This window comes from Cupressus sempervirens, chromosome 7 (genome assembly GCF_028749045.1).
Source record: "Cupressus sempervirens isolate cs-2001-9-10 chromosome 7, ASM2874904v1, whole genome shotgun sequence".
NCBI lineage: Eukaryota > Viridiplantae > Streptophyta > Pinopsida > Cupressales > Cupressaceae > Cupressus > Cupressus sempervirens.
In genome coordinates this window covers 794436973-794459253 of record NC_143124.1, presented here as the reverse complement: position 1 = coordinate 794459253, position 22281 = coordinate 794436973, and the positions used below count along the sequence as shown (strand labels likewise).

Below are 22281 nucleotides of genomic sequence, written 5' to 3'. Positions count from 1 at the left end.
TTACAATGATTTATTGGTTCAAATTCCATGGTATGTAAATTTTAATTTCCATAGTAAATTCATTTATGGTATTTCAATTTTTAGTTATGAAAATTTGTCTAATTGATTTTAATGGTGAAACTCATTCACATGAACATAATTGATATAACTATCTTCTTATGAAAATGAAGTAATAACTGTATTTCTTTGGATATGTTAGTTAATAGTCAACACTAGGGAAAACTGTATGTTACACAAAGGCCGAACACGTTTTTAGTTGTCACAAGCTTCCTCTAAAACCTTCTTGACAAACCCGATCTTGATCATTGTGATGCTAGATCATGACCTCCACATGCACATCTATGTCACTAGATCATTATTGACTCATCTAGACTCATCACAACCTAAACACATGTCACCAATGACTAGTTCACCAATCGTCGCTTAGGAACTCATTCTTCCATAACCTATCTCTCATAGCTTTACTTGTCTCTTACAGCTTCACCGTTCACCTCCAAGCTGAAACTGTCTCACTTGTCACCTTTTCATCTTGGAAATGGTTTATTTGTCATAAAAATGAGTTGCTGTAATAACTTTATCAACTTCACTGGCTGGTGAACATCATCTTGCGATCGCTTGTCTCCATTCACCACAGGATTTGATAAACCAATCAAATCACCTATTGTTTGTCACTAACTATTCTAGTAGTTGCACACTTCACCAATCATCTTGCTTGTCTCTTCACCAATGATAATTAACATATGCATCTCAAGAGGTAGTCGCAATGCTCTTTTGATTATGATACACACTAATCCTTATTGCAACACTCAATTCTCCATGACTACTTGGCCACATACTAGGAACACTAGGTCAATCTTTTTGACATCATGACAATACAATAATTGCTTATCATGAAATCAAATCATCCCTCTTCTTACTATCATCTCATCAACAATTATGCCAACATAAGGGAAATGCAGGTGATTGTTAAAGATGCCCTCAAACACTATCATCACCATTATTGAAGTGGTGCTACTGCTTGACCTGTCATTGTTAGCTGATGTGAGAGCTTTTTGGAGTGTTTTAGGCAGTTTGAAATTGTATTCCTCACTTTGTTAATTTGATGTCCATCTACAAGTGTGTTGTGAGTTTTTTAGACTATCACCGTTGTGCAAATGGGGACTGCCTCTTTTTGCTTTAGTAATAGGGTAGTGCTTTTAGGTGATCATGGTGGCAATTTTCAAGTCTCCAAGTCAAAGAGATTATTTTTTGCAACTCTGGCTTCCTCAATAGTCAAGTTTGTCAGGGAAATAGGCGAGAGCTGGGCTAAGCTAGTTGAGGAGTTGGAGTTGAAACCAAAGGATTTGTGATGAGATGCGGTGGAGTTGAAACCTTCTGAAAATCCTTGTCTAGTTTCAATTCTATCTTAGAAAATCAGAAAAGGTTGAGGGAGGTACATTGCTAAAGGTGTGCTATCCTCAAATTTGGCTAATGGAAACTCAAAATCTAAAATCTTATTGTAACTCCTATAGAGTCGAAACCTATCTCAAACATCTTAATAGTATTTATAGAAAATTTAACTTAAAGTCTATATAAATCACTTAACCCTTTGAGTTAAAATTTTTGACCAAGTTAGGTCAGGAGAGTAGGAGGTGGCAGAATTCCTCAGCCTAGGAATCCTGATCAAGGCCAATTCTTCTACTTCCAAGACCTCTGCCCAAGTAAAAATACCCCTTTTGAATGAAGTCAAGCACCAAAGTTATGACGATGGAAAAATTGATGATCAAGTGGATGAAATTCAAAAGGCAAATGGTGAGCTTTTTGAAGCATAGAAAAGACATGTAAAGTGTGGCGGAATTCGTCTTAGCCAAGGAATTCCACCCAAAATCATTCGTCTATCACCAAGATCTCAGCCCCAACAATGAAGACAAATCTTGATGCGAGCTAGATATACCCAAGTGGAGGAGATAGATAATTAATGAGGGAGAGAGGCAAATGTTGCAAGTCGAAGAGTTTTAAAGATATAAATGTTGAAGACATAGGGCAAAGTTGATCACGGCCAGACATATAGAGGTGGTGAAATTCCTCTCATCCAAGGAGTTCCGCCCTAGAATTCATCTAAATATAAAATTTTTGCCCCTTCAACATGAGGCTTCTTTTAAAATTGATCAATTCAATGATTTGGTGAGTCTAATGGCAACAATTAGAGATGAAATTTGGTCAGATTTTGAAGGTGAAATCAAGTTGTTTTAGACAAAACAATGAAGTATCATATTAGGTTGGAAAATCTCTCACCCAAGGAATTCCACCATGAATTCAAAGGCCAAAAATGGACGCTAAAAATAAATAAAAATAAAATAAAATAAAAACTCCCTGTACCTCTCCAAAATGATGAAATCTGCCAAGAACTTGTCAATTTACCAATGAAGTAAGGTCTTTAGCTTGGTTACCTTGGTTCGGCTATATGCCTTCCGAACTAGGCCAAGGTTTGAACTGGTACCTTGTCCGGGTACAGTTTGAACAAAGTTCGACTAGGGTTCATTGTTTTGGCGCCCAGTTCGAAATGGTCCCAAACAACATTGAACTCGGGCTAACTAGCATGCCATAGGTTGAATTGGGCCCTGTAGGCGGTGGAAAAGTTGCTTTTTTTGAAATGTTTTATAATTTTTTTGAGTTCCTTAATCCTAAAAAGTGAATGTGAAAGGCTTATGTTGGCTTCTAACACTCATTTGATGTTGGACTTGAAATATATGATGGTATGATCACGATTCATGATGCTATGATTACAAATTTTAAGTTTATACCTTTGGTGTTTTTGTTGTTTAAATGATTAAATCATATGATTTTAATGATACTATGTCACATTCTAATATAACTTTTGCTTCTAGACTTCATAAATTTTTATTTATGTAAAATTTTATAATTTTTACATGTTTTTGTACATATGAACGAACCCAAACCCCTTAACAAGATTTTTCTGCCAAGGCGAACCAGTTCTTTGAACTCGAACCGGTGACTATGGTCTTTAGTAGGGGCATGGTTTTTTAAGGGAGAGGAATTTTATTCCTCGCATCCCAAAATCTCTGCCAGTGCAAAGGGATACAAGAAGACTAAACTTGCACAACGAAAGGGGAGAACAAGCTTTTTTTCCATTGTCAATCTGTTCAAATGCATTAAGGCTATAACTTGGAGCCAAGTAGCGATTTGGTGGAATTCCTCCCAAGGACTGTTCTCTGAAACTGAAATCTCTGCCTTAGAGAATTTCAACACCAAACCCCCAACTCATCATTTCAATCCTAGTTTTTCAAAGACAGAAAAAAACGATTTTGATAAATGAGAAATCAATCCAAAGAAGGAGAAAATTGATCCACCCAAAGTGACAAAGAGCTGAAGCAAAATGAATGATTATGCCTAAAGAAGAGCCAAATTGAATTTAACTGGCTCAATAATCAAGGTCAGCTGGCTTGCAAAATAAAGATTGATTTGAATGCTTTAATTGGCCTAAAGGTCAACTTGGCCCAATGAAGAGACATATCTTTTCAAGTCTCAAGCAACCTATGTAAAGAGTGAAGTATGGATTGATTTGCAACATCAATCAACACAACTTCGCCTCTGCTTTTGACAGCGATCTTCTCCACAAAAAGGAGTTAATTATCTTGTGTAGAGTAGCGGTTTCTTCAACATTATGGCAGCAAACTATTAAGGAGAAGGAAATAACATTGAAGAGGACAGCATACAAACTTGGGAGAACAATTGCATCCTTGTCAACAACTTTGAGAAACCAAAGGACATACGATTTTGCAAAAAAGCCAGATTTTCTCCAAAACCAAAGATAAAGAGCAATAGAAACAAATCTGGGCATGATATTCATTAAAAGACCTATTCATTTTCCAGATTCTAAGCAATTTCAGATGGAAGTTGCAAGATTTAGAACATTATTTCAATAAAATCAAAACCTGGGATGGGCAAGAGGAAAGAAATATAATCTTGGACTTAAGAGGATACATTTTGCCTCTTTGATTTGATGTTGATTTTTATGAAAACATACAGTTTTCTTTCATTTCACTATTCCATGAGCTTAGTGCATTTTTCTCTTTTATTTTTGCAAGGTGAAAATGGAGAAACTTGGAGAGTAAGGAGATGATGGTGAGGCCAAATTCAAGACTTAAACGAGAGAACATGTAGGTTGTTTCAAGCTCAAGCTCAAGGATTTCGAATGAGAAAGAGGTTCAAACTCAGATCATCAAAGTACAAATTCAAGGCAAGGTCAAGACAAAGTTCAAGAAATCAAAGGATAAGGACAAAGGAAAATCAGAATTTACTAGTGAAAGAAAATATTTCATCAACTTAAATTTACTCTGGAAATGCAAGTTCATTTTGAAGGACCAACTACATGAAAAACTTCACCACTTCAAGAAGATCATGGTCAAGGCATTGAAAGAAATATCAAGCTTGTATGTATGTTTCAAGTTCAAATCATGATGATGACAAAATTTCCAAGAATGAGGATGAAGAAAGCTTGAGAGGATGAAGCAATTTGGGGATATGCCACCATAATCAAAGGCTTGATAATGTTGAGTATCAAGAGTTATTTACTCATCATCAAAAAATTGATCAAGTCTATGAGATAAGGATGTTGAGGTTGTGCCCACTTGTCTTCTACAAAGTAGAAGATTCTGGTCACACATATTCAAGCACATTCAATCATATTATGCCTAGTGTACAATTTTCTCATTGACTGTCAAAAGCAATGTAATTTGCTTATTGACCCACACAGCTATTTAATTTAATAATAGTGTGGCAATCCTAATTAGTGTTTGTAGTGATAAATATTAGCCCTTAATCTTTAATTGATCTTGGCCCTTCATTGTAATTGAACTATTATAAACGACCAAGGCCTTCTCATTTGTAATATTTAGTTAGCATGTAGTAGAAGTAGAGTAGGTGAGGAGATTTGATGAAATTGTTGCCATAATGTTATCAAAGTAATTGATGATTCATTGTTTGCCTGCATGATTGATTACTTAGTGCTGCTTTGAACTATTGCATGGTTTCTTCAATTCTTCACTTAGATTAGATTTCATTTCATGTAAAGTAGAAGTAGAAGTAGATGGATGGAAGATATTATTGAATTTTGATTAATGGTGAAGCTAGTATCCATGGCTTTTGGTACATGCTGATTGTAAATAACAATGCAAGGTTAGATTTTGGCCTGAATTGCAAGTATTTAACTTCTATTGGAGATGTTCATTAGATTTTCTCTTTGTAGGGCATCTGGATGTGCATTAACAATATGAAAATCATTTCTCCATCCTTAGAAGCTAGCACCCTCCTATGCCTAGTTGACTCAGCAAAGCAAGGATTGGTTAGAGGTTCACCTTATCATCAAATTTTTCTTACATTCCTAGAGTTAGTTTTTGTCTCTTTGCAATTTTTTGATTGGAAGCTCTTTGCAATTTTTTGATTGGAAGTGATCGAGGAAGTAAAAGTCAAGTTGATATCCATTGAATGAATAACGTAAGTCCCTTTGTGATAATCAACATATCACATCATACAACTGAATGAAAGTCAACAATTAAGAAGGAACCTTGAGGTTCTCTCATTTAATTACATAATCTGTTTACATTGTATAGCATATGAGTATCCTTATTCAAGAGGGATTTGTACATTTTGTATATCATCTTGGGATATTAAGTATTTGATTCTGCATGTTGTAGTGGAACAAAACTCATATCAACGACAACAAGGTGTTATTGGAATTGTGAGGAGTTTATAGAGGGTTGTTTGGCAAGTGATCAATTCACTTTCAAATTTCTGTAGCTACTGGTATGGCTAAGATTGGGACAGATAGATGCATCTGTGTTCACTTTATTCCACAAAATTGTGGTCTAGTTTATTGGGAAGTAGGAAATTCTTGTTATGTGTTGCACCTCTATACCTGAAACATGCTGTCCAGTGACAATGCAAATTTCCTCACCAATAAAGAAATTCACAATCCAATTGCAAGTTCTAAGGTTAGGTGGACTGCAGTAGCAAACATCAATCTTTTCTGTGGTCAAACAACATACGTAAGAAACATGGAAGGTTTGAAGAACAATTGGCAAACACAAGTGGGTTTCAAGCAATTTTCAGTACATGGGCATTAAAGATTTAGTCCGAGCAGTCTGAACTTATGTGCTACGTCAGATTGAGATACCATTGGTGTGGGTATTTAATCTTCTAATATTAACTTGCCTACATATATTGATGTATATTTGGCTTTAAGTGAATGTAATGATCACAATATGACTAAGTTCCTGATGCTGGTTCCTATACCGATGCGGGTGCAGGGTGCTGATGCATGGATGCACGAATTTTTTGGGGGGCGATTTTGGGTGCATCTATATATATACTATAATTTAGGTGGACTGGAGTAGCAAACATCAATCTTTTCTGGGGTCAAACAACATACATAAGGAACATGGAAGGTTTGAAGAACAATTGGCAAACACAAGTGGGTTTCAAGCAATTTTCAGTACATGGGCATTATAGATTTAGTCCGAGCAGTCTGAACTTATGTGCTACATCAGATTGAGATACCATTGGAAACATAATAAACTGATCTACCAATAGAAGGAAACATCAACTGGACCAAATATATCCGAATGGATTAAATCCAAAATACATTAGCACTTATGAGAACTGGAGTAAAGCTGAATGTAGTTTTGTTTACCATAGATACAATGCTCACAAAAATCAAATTCAAGATTGCAGTCATTTAACCCATCAACAAGGTTCTTATTTTTCAAGGTCCGTAGACCCTTCTCACCTATGTGGCCGAGTCTCTGGTGCCATAACATGGTCTTCTCTGCAGGCCACTTTGATTCAGTAGACAAAGCACCCTTGGGTACCCAAAAACCACAACTATCTATTGAAAGAGAAATCTTCTCCTTCTCCAACTGAGTAGTCTTTTTCACAATCTTATCAGAAGTACTATTGCACTCAATCGTGCATGCATCAAGCTGGTACAATGTACCCAGTCTGTTTCCTCTTGCTATTACCATAGCACCTCTCACCATTTTTACACCTGCTTCAGAAAATTGTACATGCACACCCGCATCTATTAGCTTACTAACGGATAACAAATTCCTTGCTAGTCCAGGGATATGCAAGACACCATCAAATCTTCTAATTCTACCATCAGAAAATTTCACACGAATACTTCCACGACCAACAATATCAAGTACTGAGTTATCACCCAAATACACCTTACCACCATCAAAATTTTCATACTTATTAAACCAGTTTCTATTAGGAGTCTTGTGAAAAGATGCACCTGAGTCTATTAACTATGCATTTTCACCTGCATGAGTGGCCAAGGCTGCGATGAAAGCGTCTCCATCTTCCTTCTCGGACTCAGAATCAGAATCTTGCTTCTTCTTCTTTCTCTACTCCTCTTTGCGGTCCTTTTGGAAGTGTCTAGGTTTGCCACAATTCCAGCAGATTGCCTTGGACTTATCAGGAGATTTTGATCTCCTATTATTTTTGGATTTAGAATGGCCATGCTGCTTTTCGTTCTTGCCTCTTTCTTTTGGTCTTCCTCGAACACTCAAAGTCTCTTTAGCATTCAGAGAGACCTCCTTCTCATCTCCTCAGAAAATAGAGAACCAACAATGTCCTCCATCTTCAAGAGAACTAAAGTGCTCCCTATAGCCATCAAAAGACTATCCCATGAGTCTGGCAACGAACATAGCAAGATTTAACACCTTTCTTCATCCATTGGCACCCCTACTAAGGTCAATTGAGTCACCAACATATTAAAGGTTTCTAGATGCTCAGAAATTCATTCACCTTCTTCCATTCTCAAGGAATACAACTTCTTCCTCAAGAAAATCTTGTTCACAAGTGATTTTTCTTGATAGCTCTCTCACTTAGCTTTTTCCAAAGCTTCTTTGCGGTAGGTTCTTCATGGACATTAATCAAAATTGAGTCTGCAAGACACAATCTGATGAGACCTTTAGCTTTTCTGTCTGTCACATCATATTCTACGGCTAAAGTCGGATCTGTGGGCCTCGACTTTTTCTCATTAGTCGCATCCCATAGATCCTGATTAGTCATTAGATCTTCCATCTTTAGCTTTCACATCTCAAAGTTTGTGCCAGAAAACTTTTCAACATCAATTCTCCCCAACATGCTAGCCATCTTTTCAATCCTGCAACACAGAAATGAAATACTCTGCATAAGCTCTCACTTAAACCTTGATTAGCTCAAAAAACCCTATACCCAACAAATAGAGCCAAAACTAGCTAGGCTTTGATACCACTTGTAAGGAAGCAAAGGTGTGCAGAATCGCTTCCTATGCTCATCTTTGAGAGGACGATTATGCAAATTCAACTAACTATTGCAGAGATCTTAAGAAATGCATAATAACATAATCAAAATAACAATGAACACATAACACAGTGATTACTGTGGGGAAACCCTTCTGGGAGAAAAACCTCACCCTCCAAAACTTGCACAATGTATTATCAAACTAAGATGATTACAATGCACTTGCAATGCAAGTTATTACAGGAGCGCATCGCCACAACTCGAACTCGGAGAGACTCCTTCTAGCACCAATCTTGCAAATTGAACTCAATTACACAAACACCTCCCCAAGCCCTCCTTTTATAGTGATTTTACAACTTGGAATCCACTTGTGGTTTTACAAAACCATGGGCAAAACTACCATGCCACATGTTACCCACTTTTGACATTTACATTTCCAATATGGAAAAACAACCAAGTTAAAATAGTAATCCCGTCCATAATTTTGTCTCTTAGTTTAGACCCCCATAAAAGTCATAAAACAAGCTAACTATGCTCTAAAAATGGCCCTCCTATATTCTACTATGGACAAGGCACCTTTTGGTATTTTATACACTCTTTTCCAAGATATAAACAAGTAGAAAACTTCCACAAACAAATTCTGGAATTTTCCAGAAAAAAGATTGCAAGGTTGAGACACATGTTCTCAACAATAACTAATTAGTAAATTGCTCAAGTTCAAGATTCCAATGCAATTTTAGTTACAAAATCAAAACATAGTTCATGATTCAATGTTGATCAATCAAGAATCAAGACTCAGGATTCACAAATCAGATTCAATCAGTCAAAATCATAAGGATTCTCAAAAAAATCCACATTCTCATCATCTCCTTTTGCAAGATTTTCAAGTTCATTTGAACTAAACATAGTTCCACTTGTGATAGATGCATGTGTGATGATGTTATCAACACCATCACTTGTCATTATAATAACATTTTGAAATGTTGCATCCAAGTTTTTACACATTCAGGGGCTGCATCCCAAAGCTTGGTTGACCCTTGCCTGTATCCATCCTCCTCATGTGACAAAAGACGCAAGTTGGTATGTATATCAATCTACTCCTCAACTTTCTTTGAGCCCAACCAATTCACTGAATGGATATAAGAGTTTGTACTCCAATTGTTTTCAGCAAAAGAAGAAATTGCAACTTGGATAGTCTTCATAAAATTAAACATACAAATGAAAAACAAATTAAAGAATGTTAAACACTAAATTGTAGAATGCAATTGTTAAACAAAAATAAGTAAAAAATTACTTGTGAGAATATCTTAATTGCAAGAGGTTGTAGATGCTTGAATGGTTGACCATACATGTACCAACATGTGATAGCTCCCATGGCATTTTGGTCCTTTGTTGCATATGGAATAAGTTTTGATCTCGAAGCAAATAAGCCAATTTCTAGCCTCACCTTTTTGTGTAAAGTTTCTGCAAATTCCTTAAATTTGGATCAGACTTTGGATCAGACTTTGAATCAGACTTTGGATCAGACTTTGATTGCTGAGAATGATATCTTAATATTCTGAATACTATGAATTGTTTGAGAAAGTAAACACCTTGTTCAATGTAGATCCAGTACTTCTAAATCGATCTTGATTGAAGAGGAGTAATACTGATTTTTAATTCGCTGGATGAGGATACTTGAAGAAGCAGACTTAAGTTTTCTATGTGTCCTTCAAACTGCATCAGCAACCAGCTAAATATCTAAACCAAGAGACTTAATCCGCAAAGGACATGTCCCTATACTTGGTCGGCTATCATGACCTCGAAATCGGCAACTTTATAAGACTTAGTTTAAGATTAAACACTAACAAACATATAGTATTAGTTTAGCATTAATACAAGCAAGTCTGAAAAATCGCCGCCTTAGAAAGGAAATACTAAGAGTATTTATAGCCATTCGAAGACATCTAGACTTAGAAGAATAAGTGTGACCTGCACTTATGGACCTAGAGATTATCATGTTACATTCTTAACATTTTGTGCATTTCATCATTTGGGAAGAGTCTAGCAAATGAATTGTAGCACCCAGTTGCAAGAGGTAATTACGTAAAATAAAGTACTTTAAGTAATTGTTAAGAAAAGTCTTGTACCAAGGATTGTGATGCTTGGCTCTTGTAACCAACCTAGGCCCTTTATATAGGAATCGTAGAGTATGGGAAAGTACACTGGTGATGATTGGTCTTTGTATGTAAACTCTCTTGCTATAATTGATAAAGATATATTTTAGTATTTGTGCGTATTGTTCTCTTCAATTATTTAAATGTGGCAATAAACTAGATTAAGTGCATTAAGTCTCATACTTAGTTGTAGGCTTTGCCATATTTGCAAAAGCATTGTTTGGTGCCATTGTGCAAGTACAAACCGAAGGGAGGATCAACTGACACAAGATATGCGGGTTGGTGTGTCGCCCCAAGTTTACCAATGGATTGGCGAAGTTTGTACACATATGCGGGTTGGCATGTCTCCTCAAGTTTACCAAATATAAGTCAAACCCTTGGGCCCATCGCCAAAGGATTTATTTCATTGGATCGCATTTCGAAACGAAATAGCCAATCAGAAATATTTTTGGCACACGACAAATTAACACATTTGCCTATGATTTCCTAGGCGGATATTTTTGGATGTCTTCAATTTGCCCTTGGTTTTAAAAAATGTTTTAGGAGAGGGATGACATTCGCCCCTCAAATATGCAGACTTGTGTCCACACAAATTCAATTTCACCATCTATATCATGCATGGTCGTATAATGGATGAACCATATTCACCTTGGAAATTTCAGAATATAGGTATTTCTTATGCAGGCTTCACCAAATATTTGGTACGTGCTATAATATTCCCGCGGATTTCGCCACAAAAGAGTGGTATAAATACATTCACAGATCATTAGGTTGTCTCAATTCCAATTAGTATTCAGTAGTGAAGTCTCAATTTCTCATACTGTCGAGATCATTGTCGGGTGATTCGTGAGTGCAACAACTACATTTTAGCCAAATGTCAGTAACTCACACCCCTATTTGTGTGTTCTCTGTAATTTTAGCTTGTTCTTATATGTAGTAGATACAAGTTTGACTCTTAATGGTTAGTTATCAACTGGGACAAGTGACCAGTACCACCGAGTCATGCAATAACCAGGGAGACTTAGGACATAAATATTTTAAAGTGTAGGTCGTACAACCAATGAATACTATTTGGATAAATATATGTAATAGACTATAGTTGATTGTCACTTTTTGGATAACTTGAATTTTATGGCAGCCTATATTTCTTCGGAGATGTCGAACATGAACAAGGGAAAGAGTCCTACATGCGGTGGAAGTCAAGAAAAGCCAGCCAAGCGCACTCGCACCTTGGCGTCATATTTTGGTGGCAAAAATCAGGAAGCAACATCATCACAAGTGCATTTACAAGATTCCCAACCACTGCCACTACCAGTTCCACCAGCACATATTGAAGAAGTTGGTGAACTGTGTTTCTTGATGATTTGATCAACACTTAGGATATGGTATTGCCGATGTTGGATTAATCTCTTATATATGCAGAAGCATGGATTCATATATATTTGCAGAACCTTATATGTTTATTGCAAAGGATTTACTATCTTTGTAAAATCACTACCATTGTGTCTTGATGATTTGATCAACACTTAGGATATGGTATTGCTGATGTTGGATTAATCTCTTACATTTGCAAAAGCATGGATGCATATATATTTGCAGACCCTTATCAATTGCACAGAAAATTATATAATACATGGCAAAGTATATATGGTAAATTCTCCTCTTACAGTTGCAGAACCTTCTAAATTGCATGGTAATCGCTATTAATATTGTCGTTTTCCTAAACAATATGTATTTCTTAGTAATTGCTAATAATGACTCGTTAGTCATGGTAATTACTATTTTAGTTAGACAACGATTTCCTTTATGTAATCAACAACTTATCTTTATGTTTTGTCTTACTGTCGGGTGCTTATTTGTCATAGCCTTCCAATTTATCACATTCTTTTAAGATTGGTCTACAAATTTCACGATCAACTAAATGTAGATAATCCCATCAATGTGATAGTGCCTCTCAAGATTACTTTTCTAGAATTTTGACCCGCTCTAATTCAATCTTGTGTTTTTGAGAATCGATTACATATGTAATAACACTGCCTGTTTATGGTACGTGTGTTCCAAATGCAACATCCTCTTAAATTTATATATAGGCCATGAATAGACATGTCCCTTCATAGGACATGTCTATTCATTAATCAGATAATTAATATAGTAACAAATTTAATCAATATATATATATTATATTAATTTTTCTCATATGACAATAACTTTATATCTCAAGTATAAAGAACACATATAATAGGTTTATCCGACTAAAGCTATAAAACATCAACAATCAGCCGATGCTTTAAGGACGGCTGCGACCATTTCCTTCCAATATGGCGATCTTACTAGCTTGAAAGGAAGACCATTGGCATAAAGGCAACATGCAATTGCTTCATCAACAAGCTCTCTTGCCTCCATTTTGAATGCATGATCCAACGGACCTCTTTTCTAGGTAATAACTTCTACTTCTTCCTCCTCCTCTCCCACTTGTAAAAATGGATGTTCAGAGGATGCAACATGATTGGTGGGCAAATTCACTTAGCTCTTTTGGGAGGAAAGTTGATACAAAATTGTTTTTGATTTGTTCACTAAACAATCAACAACGTGTTCATCCTTTTTCCATTTTTGCTTCCTTTGCACATTCCTATTCCTTTACCAATAGGGCCCATAAAATGAGCTTTGACCTGATAATATGAGCTGTTGAATGCTTTACTAGGACATACATAGTGTTTCCAAATGTATGAGACACCTCATGAAACCTGTGATAATCTTGTGGTATGTCTCCACAATGAAGATGCTATACCAATATTGAAGTTATCACTTCGTTCACCTTACCTTGCTGCTGAACTTTGACTACCAGCAGTGGCCATTCTTGCACAATACAAACTATGAATCTAATAAGAAGATAAAATAAATTAAATTAAAAATAATAAAATAAACAATGAACATCAAACATACAAGTGCAAAATACGATATAAAAATATTAAAAAAGATAGCTAAACTTGTTCCTTCATTTCTTAAAAAAAAATTAGGAAAAAACTTTTAAAAGTTCTTCCAAAACTTGAAAAATTCTTCATCATGTCAAAAAAGATCAGTAAAAGATCTCATGAAAGGGATCAATTGCTTACCTTAGTTGAAGCTATTCGACACCCTATGAATGATCCTATTGAAAAATAATGACTTTGCTTCCAAAATGCCAAAATGGAGACCAAATGAGAAGAGAGCCCAGCTGCAAACAAAATGAGAGAATGAGCAATGGATGGCCTCTCTTAGGGCCGTTTTAGGGTTTAGGAGCAGAAAGACACAAAAATAGAATTAAAGAAAATCAATTAGATACATGATTTTAGAGTAACTTAAGTGACTAGGCGTTCAAAAAGTCGTAGGTGCTCTCCAGATATGTCTCGGTGTTGTTTGGGCACACTAGTGCAGTGCCCACAAGCATCAGCGCACCCAAACAAAACAGCACCAGCACCTGGAGATTTTCAGGACACACTGGTATATTAGCAATATAATGAGAACCAAACTTTGGCATTCCTATCCACTTGCTATCATTAAATTTATGCGAATATCTATCTGTGGGAAGTCAAAGCGCCATTATTGTGATTCTCAAACTCCAAATTGTTAAATCATTTTCCTTGATAATTGTTGGACAAATTACTCAAGTAAGTTTGGCATTCCTATCCACTTGCAATCATTGAAGTTATGTGGATATCTACCTTATGGGAAATCAAAGCACTATTATTATGATTCTCAAACTCCACATTGTTAAATCATTTTCCTTGATAATTGTTGGACACATTACTTCAGTATAACCAGACTTCGAAGACAAATTTTAGGAGATTTTGATAGGGTTTCTTACATTCAGCATGATGAAACATGTCCTACTTTAGATGCAAAATTATCTCCTGATAGACTCATATGTAAGGCCTCTTCTAATTCTAGATACACATATGGAGTTGGATAGATAGAAATTACATAGAAGTTTAGAACACTTCAGTCTGGAGCACTTCTTTCTATTGAAGAAGAAGACAAATTTTGCAATTCTTTCAGGTTTCTTCTACAAGATAGTTATTATGCTGGGCTGGACTACAACTCAAGGAAAAAGAGACTTGGCACAGGGATATTTTAACTGTTATCAGAGTGCTGCAGAAAATGCCATAAGTTAATTGGGAATGGCAAGCTTCCAATTTGTGGTATTTCGAGTTTTAACTGAGTGCTGCAGTGAATTCCTTAACTTATTGGGAACGAGAAGATCCCAATTCGATTTCGGGGTGTAGGGAATTACGTTATTGATGGATTGCTTTGCAATATAACAGAGAAAGGAAATATTGTTCTGTCCAGTTGTATCAGAATGGTGTAGTGCAATTATGATGGAGCATACTATAGGTTCATTTGGTATCTTAGTATTTGCATATAGGTTCATATTGGTCGAGGAAAAGTAATCTTTGGGAATGGAGGATTGTAATTTTCCTGTCTTCAGCCCAGGCTGTGAGAAGAAACTAATTTAATTGATTGAAGTATGTTATTTAAATTAATGTTTAAGGGAACTTTGCATGGGGCCAAAACTAAACTAACATAAAATATTATAATGTTGTTTTAATACCAAAAAATAAAATAAAATTTTTAAAAGTGATTTTATAATTTATTTTTTTGGAAGTTTCAGAAGGGTTTTAAAAGAGGATTGTGCAAACTCATTACACACTGTTGTTTATTTTGGAGAACCCATCTTTCGCAATCCAAGCAGTGGTTGAGGTAATTCAACTCAGGCATAAGGACAAAAGCCCTTAGGGGGATATGGGAGTTTTTGGACAAAAATCCACGGTTTGTTGGGATTTTTGTTCGACAGTTGCTGAGTCTTTAATCTAGGTAATATTTATAGAGTTTTTCCTGCAAATGTAAATTTTTAAGTGCACAAATTTATCTGAAATTATTTGGTTTGTGAGTAAGTGGATTTGGATAGAGATTTTTGGTGTCGTATGTGGTGGTGATTAAAGGAAATAAAAAATTAAAATATTTATTTCTGCTGACAGACTAGTTTCAGCTTTAGCATTATACCCAAATGGAGGCCATACTACCGCACAATAGCGAAGCAATGGATATATCAAAGGTTTAATTGCCTTGTTAGCCATCAACGCATCCCTCCCAAGGTCAAACACAGGTCAACCTTAGATTTGTTTTTTTGGAAAGATAAGGGCTGAAGCCTAGATTATTTATTATTATTATTTGTTAAGTTATTACTATATGTTAAGGCTGTGTAGACTCAAACCCAAAACCTCCTAGAAGAGACTCAATTTATCATTGTGTTGTAGACTCTTGCTTGGTCAACTGTAGAATATTAATATAACAGTTTCTGTTATAAATGATTTTTTTGTAAGAAATGTTTGTGTATGTCTTGGAATGGCAATACAAATTGATACATCTAATTTCTGTTGTGATCTTATCTTGCCATAAATTCATGTATACATGAACTTATAATTTTTATACTTATGAATATGGCGAAATGAATGTGGGATGAATAATGATAGGCAAGTTGAAAACATTCTGAGATGTCATGTTTAATGGGATTTTTGTAAGAAAACTTGCAACAAAGAATATAACCGTTTCCAGATAATCCATAATAGATTTGAAATAAATATGTAATTGAAATCCACATGCAAGAGAATAGACAACATACCCACAAAAATTGTGACACAAGATATACCCTGGGAAACTCTCATTTAGGGAAAAAAAACCTAGCCTCCAAAAGCATCCATCATTATGTATTATTCAGAAAAAACATTATTGCAATACAACCATGGAAACCTTCAAAGCCATAGCCACAACCAAGCAATCCATGTGAACAAGCATGAATCCACACATGTCATGCCATGCTTCCAACTTTCACAAATGCTCCCTTCGCTAACCTGTCAAGCCTTGTCCCACTCGACTCTTTCCCTTTTTTGGCCTTATATCTTGTCTCTACAATTACCCTTGTGCCTGCTTATATAGTAGCAAGTCTCACAAAACCAGCAAGTGGTATTACATAAACCATTTGCTACCTAACCCATTAACCTCACATTTAATATTGAAAATTTAATTCTTTTCTCCAATATTAAATAATTACATCAAATATTATCATAATGTTACAGTATATCCCATGAGAATCTTTACATGTTGCACGTCCATCTAGGTGCAACACTACATAATAAAATAAAATAATACAATATAACAATATTATGCAATGTGTGCAACACCTATTATATCAACAATTTCTTCATAGCAAAACTGTGAAATACTTGGGAGAAATTGGTTTAAAAATTTAGCAGTGGTTGTTATAGTTAATAATCTGATATTATATGCTTTGTGCAACTTGTAATAGGCTAGGCTTTGTAAATCTAAATATGGTAGTTTATTAGATTTAAATGCTATATACTATTGAGAAATTTAACCTCATAGTGAATTGAAGCCAATTCTATATAATAAATATGTTAATATACGTGTTGATGGAAATCTAATCTAATACACATAATAATAATAATAATATTATATATATATATATATATATATATATATATATATATATATTATTACAAAGCATATTATTAAACCTTGCCAAGTATCGGCTTTATCAAAGACTGATTGTCAGTCAAGTATCGACCTTCATTAATAATGATATTACATTTGAAACAGCAAGCAATGTGCTACAATAGTCACAAGTGTTATCAGGTATGATCATGTAGGGTCATGACTATACATGGCATGAGCCACATAGGGTCATGCCCCTGCGTGGGTATGCCATTCTATCTATGTGGGTATGTCATTGTATCTATTTATATGCCTTCGAAAACTGCCGATGATCATCAATAACAGTAGGCAATGTGAATCACAGTCTTCGACAATAACAATTCAATCTGCAATATATCTTCCTTACAGTCTGCTATATATATATCTGCCCTCATCAAAGTTCATAGTCATCATTCATCTGACAAGCATTACTCAGCATATTTGAACTGCAAGAGAAGAACAATGAAATTTATATCAGAATTATAATAGAAATGTATATGTAATTCTCAAAAGCAATTTGAATAATACTCTAATCAGTACAGTATTTCTGCCAATATAAGTTAGTTCAGTCTCCACCAAATCGATCTATATTATTTAACTTATAATCTATAAAACCTATAATAAGCATAAGGTTTTATAACCTTATATTAAAACATTTGATAACTTTTATAAGGGTGAGAGATCTAATTGCATTATGATCCAACACTAATGGATGACATAGGGATCTCTAATGCCAGCAGACCAAACATTAGTAAGACGGGCAGTGGATCTCGGATGCAAATTAAAAATTTAGATCTTAAATTTTTACTAACATTTTCCTAATATAGTGTTACTAACATGCTAATTTAATTGCCTACCTGGTTCTGTTCATTAAAAATTTAATAGTTTTGAAATGATAAAGGAGGTCTAAGAAAAGGAATTGATCAATTGTATTTTAGATTATTTTAAAAAGCGATGGATTCTAATTTTCCTATGTGATGGAGATTTTATATTAAGCTTCTATCCCAGAGCCTGTTGTGTATGAATCTTAGTTTAAAATATACTTTTGAAGTCTGATTCTTCATATAATTATTCCTAATGTTGCTAATGGAATGCTTGTTTTTATAATCTTATATCACCTCTTTGAAGGGATATGCTGCAAACATGTAGTGATTTTGTTTCTTAGGTTTAATTTTCAGATTAGATGGTGATTCTTTATGTTGCGTGTTTATAAAATTTTAACATAAATTGCATCATATATTAATTGAATGGAAATAATAATTTTCCCGATATCTATGTATATATAGTTCCATGGAAGTTGAGCGTTCTGCTCTAGAAGATCTCCGAAATCGCGCTCGTCTGAGCAGCTCGGCTTTGCCATCTGTTAGCTTTTATACCTTTGTCAACACCCATAACAGGTAAAATAAGTGTCCATAAAAACCTAGTATAGTGGGTCCATCCTAGCAGGATCTTAATGGACTATTTAAGAAATTGAGTATATTATTCCATTTAATATTAGAGGTGGTAAACTTTGGTTTTTTTGTAGTCTGAACTGTGCATCTATATCTCATGATGGAGGATTGCTCGTTGGTGGCTTCTCTGATTCATCTTTGAAGGTTAGCATTTATCAGATGATATTTGTAGTTTCAATTAGCTTAGTTTTATTGTTTTTTACTAAACGTATTGTGCTAACAGGTATGGAACATGTCCAAAATGGGTGATCAACATTTCAATTCTGAAAACGGTAGCACTTCTTATGGCTCATTAGTAATTTTCTGAATATGGTTTTTATTTAATTACAAAATGAAAGTAAAAAAATCCATGCAATGTGCTTATAAAGATACTCATAGCTGCTCCTGTATGTCTGATTACCTCTTTATTGTTATCAATGATTGATATGAACCTTCTACTGAATCTTATTGTGATCAATTCTCTAACAAGCTAAAGGAACCCATAAGCCATGTGAAATTTTTCTATTCTCTTGCTCTCTATCTACAGAGGAACAAACTACCCTAACATCACTTTTACCCTCTATGTATTAGTTGGTGGACTGACTGGAGAGGAGGACATGGTCTTTCCAATTATACTTCTCTTACAAAGTCCAATTAAAGAATCATTTTGTGGCCTCGTTATGAAAATTTCTGGTATATTTTGGATGGGAAGTCTGGTCAAGGTTGAAAGCACACACAAAATGCTGAGAGCGAGAGGAGGAGGTGATGAGGGAGAGATGAAAGCCAAATTAGTATTTCAAAACTTTTTAACACTTTTGAATACGTAAAACATGAAATAAGCAATTATTATGACACCAGCAAAAGATTTCTCCTTGAAAACCCTTTTGGATAAAAAACACATCATACAGAGTTTTCATTGACAAGAATAGGCACCAACCCAATGAGCACAAACTTGGATTACAATAGTGAGCACCAACACACGGAGAGCACCAACTCTTATAGAGCATCAACCCTTTGTTCTACTGAAGCACCAACTTCAGATTATATACAAACTCAAAGATTCATTGAAATTTTGAATAATACAACACTTCTAAATTATTCAAATCCACTAAACAAACAAATAAAATCCTTGACATGATAGTCAGTCACAATCCCTCGCACTTCTGAAAATATTAATGATAGTCTTAGAATGTTGTATAGCAGCAGAGATATATACTGTAATGTCCCCACTTTAGCAGTCAACCAAGTGTGCGTGCGTTAGCCTAGTTCCACATGGTCCCAAGGGCTAACGAAGGGTTTAAAGGGATCTTAGAGTGTTTTGGCTTAGTCATCTCCAGTTTGGGCTAAAATGGAGTTGATTTACTTAGTCTCAAGCATGCTTACTATTTTTAGTCAGTTAGCAGGACACAGGGGAGGTTAGTTTTGGTGATTGAATTTGATACTCCGTGGCAAAAGCTTTCCGACGAGCTATCACTTATGCTATTTGGAGTCTGATAGCTAATATATTTTTATGCTTGAAGTATTATTAAAGTAACAATTAATTTAGGTGTAAAATATTAAAGTGTTACTTTAATATTAAATTTTTATGGGAATGTGTGCAAATCAAAAGGGGTGCCTAAGGGAGACGAGTGATTATTTTAATATGTTTTATATCACACATCTTTTATCCCACATTGCTCTTGTGAGTGGAATCGACTCTTGGAGAAAGAATAAAAGGGAGAGTGAGTGGCTTCATTCGGCAGATTGAATATGAGAAGAAAATGGATGTGTGAGTTGTAGATTTGTTCTTGGCATTAGAGGACGTCTATCCTCTCGTGTGACATTTGAGACGTTATTCCTTTGGGGTTTGGCATTTGGAATGCATTACTATCAGCTTTATATCCGATAGATTGGGTGCATTTCCAGCTACAACCAAGTTACTGTAGCAGCCCGTCACTATAGCAGCCACGTCACTGTAGAAGCCAAGTTATCGTAACAAGTTACTGTAGCAGTTTAACTATAGCAATCGAGTTACTATAGCAGTTGCATATTGTTTGCAGCAGGTCAATGCAAGGGCCATGCCCTCATCTATTTGATATAAACAATGTTTGTTCTGATTTATTGCTGGAGTATTCAGTGAGTCAGCTTTGCACTTGTTATTAAATTTTGGAAATCAATATAAATATAGTGTGCTAGTTATTTTTGCGATATATGTTATGCTTTTTCAATTCCTATATTTATGTTACATGCCAAACACACCAGGATACAAACAACCTTTTAGAGCCATAAGGGTTGTAGCACATATTGGAGACTGCTAGCTAAGTGTTTGATAAAATTACCATATAGTTGTGAATACTTGTAAGCAGATTTTGGGGGTATCCATGACATATACAGATCTCTTGTCATGAGTCACACTTACAAACTTATTTTTTTTTGGTTCCATTGTATAAAGACGACAATTTATATTAGACTCATTTTTTTTTTGTTCCATTGTATAAAGAGCACAATTTATATCAGTTTTAATGCTAGCATCAAACCACTTTGTATTAGCTTAATCTGTCATATTTCTGTACACTAGCTCTCATACTAGACAACATGTTTCTCTCCTCAATGTCAATAATATTGTCTTCGTGCTAAAAGCAGATGTATTGACTTTCCTCACTAAAAAAGAGTGACATATACCAAGATAGAAGACACTAATCATCAAAATGATTTGCACTACTCCTATAAAAAAAAATTCTGCACAGTTCATCATGCAAACAATAGAGCTCCGGCAGTTCACATTTATGTTACACAACCCAGATGACAAAGAAAATACACACACACACACACACACACACACATACATATATATATATATATATATATCTATACATATATACATGTATATATATAGATGTATATGTATACATATATACATATACATATACATGTATATATATATATATATATATATATATATATATATATATATATATATATAAACATATACATATACATATACATACATATACATACATACACACATATATACATATACATATACATTTACATATATATATACATATACATACATATACAAAACATATATATATATATATATATATATATATATATATATATATATATATATATATATGTATGTATATATATATATATATATGTATATATACACATATACATATACATGTATATCTATATGTATATGTACATGTATATGTATTACATATACATATATATGTACATGTACATATACATATATATAGTAACACATCTTCAACAGCCATCCAACCACAAAAGTCATGACACTAAAAAAATCATTCCACTTAAGTTTTTTAATGAAATAACCTTTCATTCCTCTTTTCTTTAAAATGCATCTTCCGTTCAAAGAGAGACTGTCCGCTTTTTGTATGCACATAGCTGTAAATAGAGAAACGCGTTACAAGATTATGTGTGTCTGCTGTAAACAAAAACAATACCCAAATATCACACCCAGTCAGAATATCAGAAATACTTGGCGTTAGTATCGGCTCTATCTTCACTGTCCAGACATCAACACACACACTGTGTAACTCTGATGCATGATACAATAATAAGAATATGCTGAAAATATGATACAATGCAAGCAGGTCCTTTCTGAATACACACAACACCATATATTATAACCCACAGGTTTTCTTAGAAAATGAGACTTCAATTATAAAATGCCCTGCTAAGATGAAAAGCCAATGCACTACAATTATTAGCGCACATCAACATTTAAAATGTATGACTTCAACACCCATAACTCAAAACATTGCACCAGAAATAGAATGAATTTATTTCAAGAAGACACCCAGCACTTAGTTCTGAAACGGAAAACTCCTTTAGGATAAATCACTTCTTTATACAAAGTTGTG

The 22281-nt window shown here is 34.7% G+C and overlaps 1 protein-coding gene across 2 annotated transcripts in view; it reads left to right on the top strand.

The window, feature by feature from the left end:
• The window catches only part of TAF5 (TBP-associated factor 5), a 195178-nt gene that overhangs the window by 126319 nt on the left and 46578 nt on the right, over positions 1 to 22281 (top strand). For both annotated transcript variants that reach the window (XM_089793024.1, XM_089793023.1), the window contains exons 10-12: positions 18260 to 18370; positions 18499 to 18568; positions 18648 to 18696. In XM_089793024.1, the coding sequence (XP_089649150.1) occupies positions 18260 to 18370; positions 18499 to 18568; positions 18648 to 18696 (230 nt within the window). The remainder of the gene's footprint in view (positions 1 to 18259; positions 18371 to 18498; positions 18569 to 18647; positions 18697 to 22281) is intronic.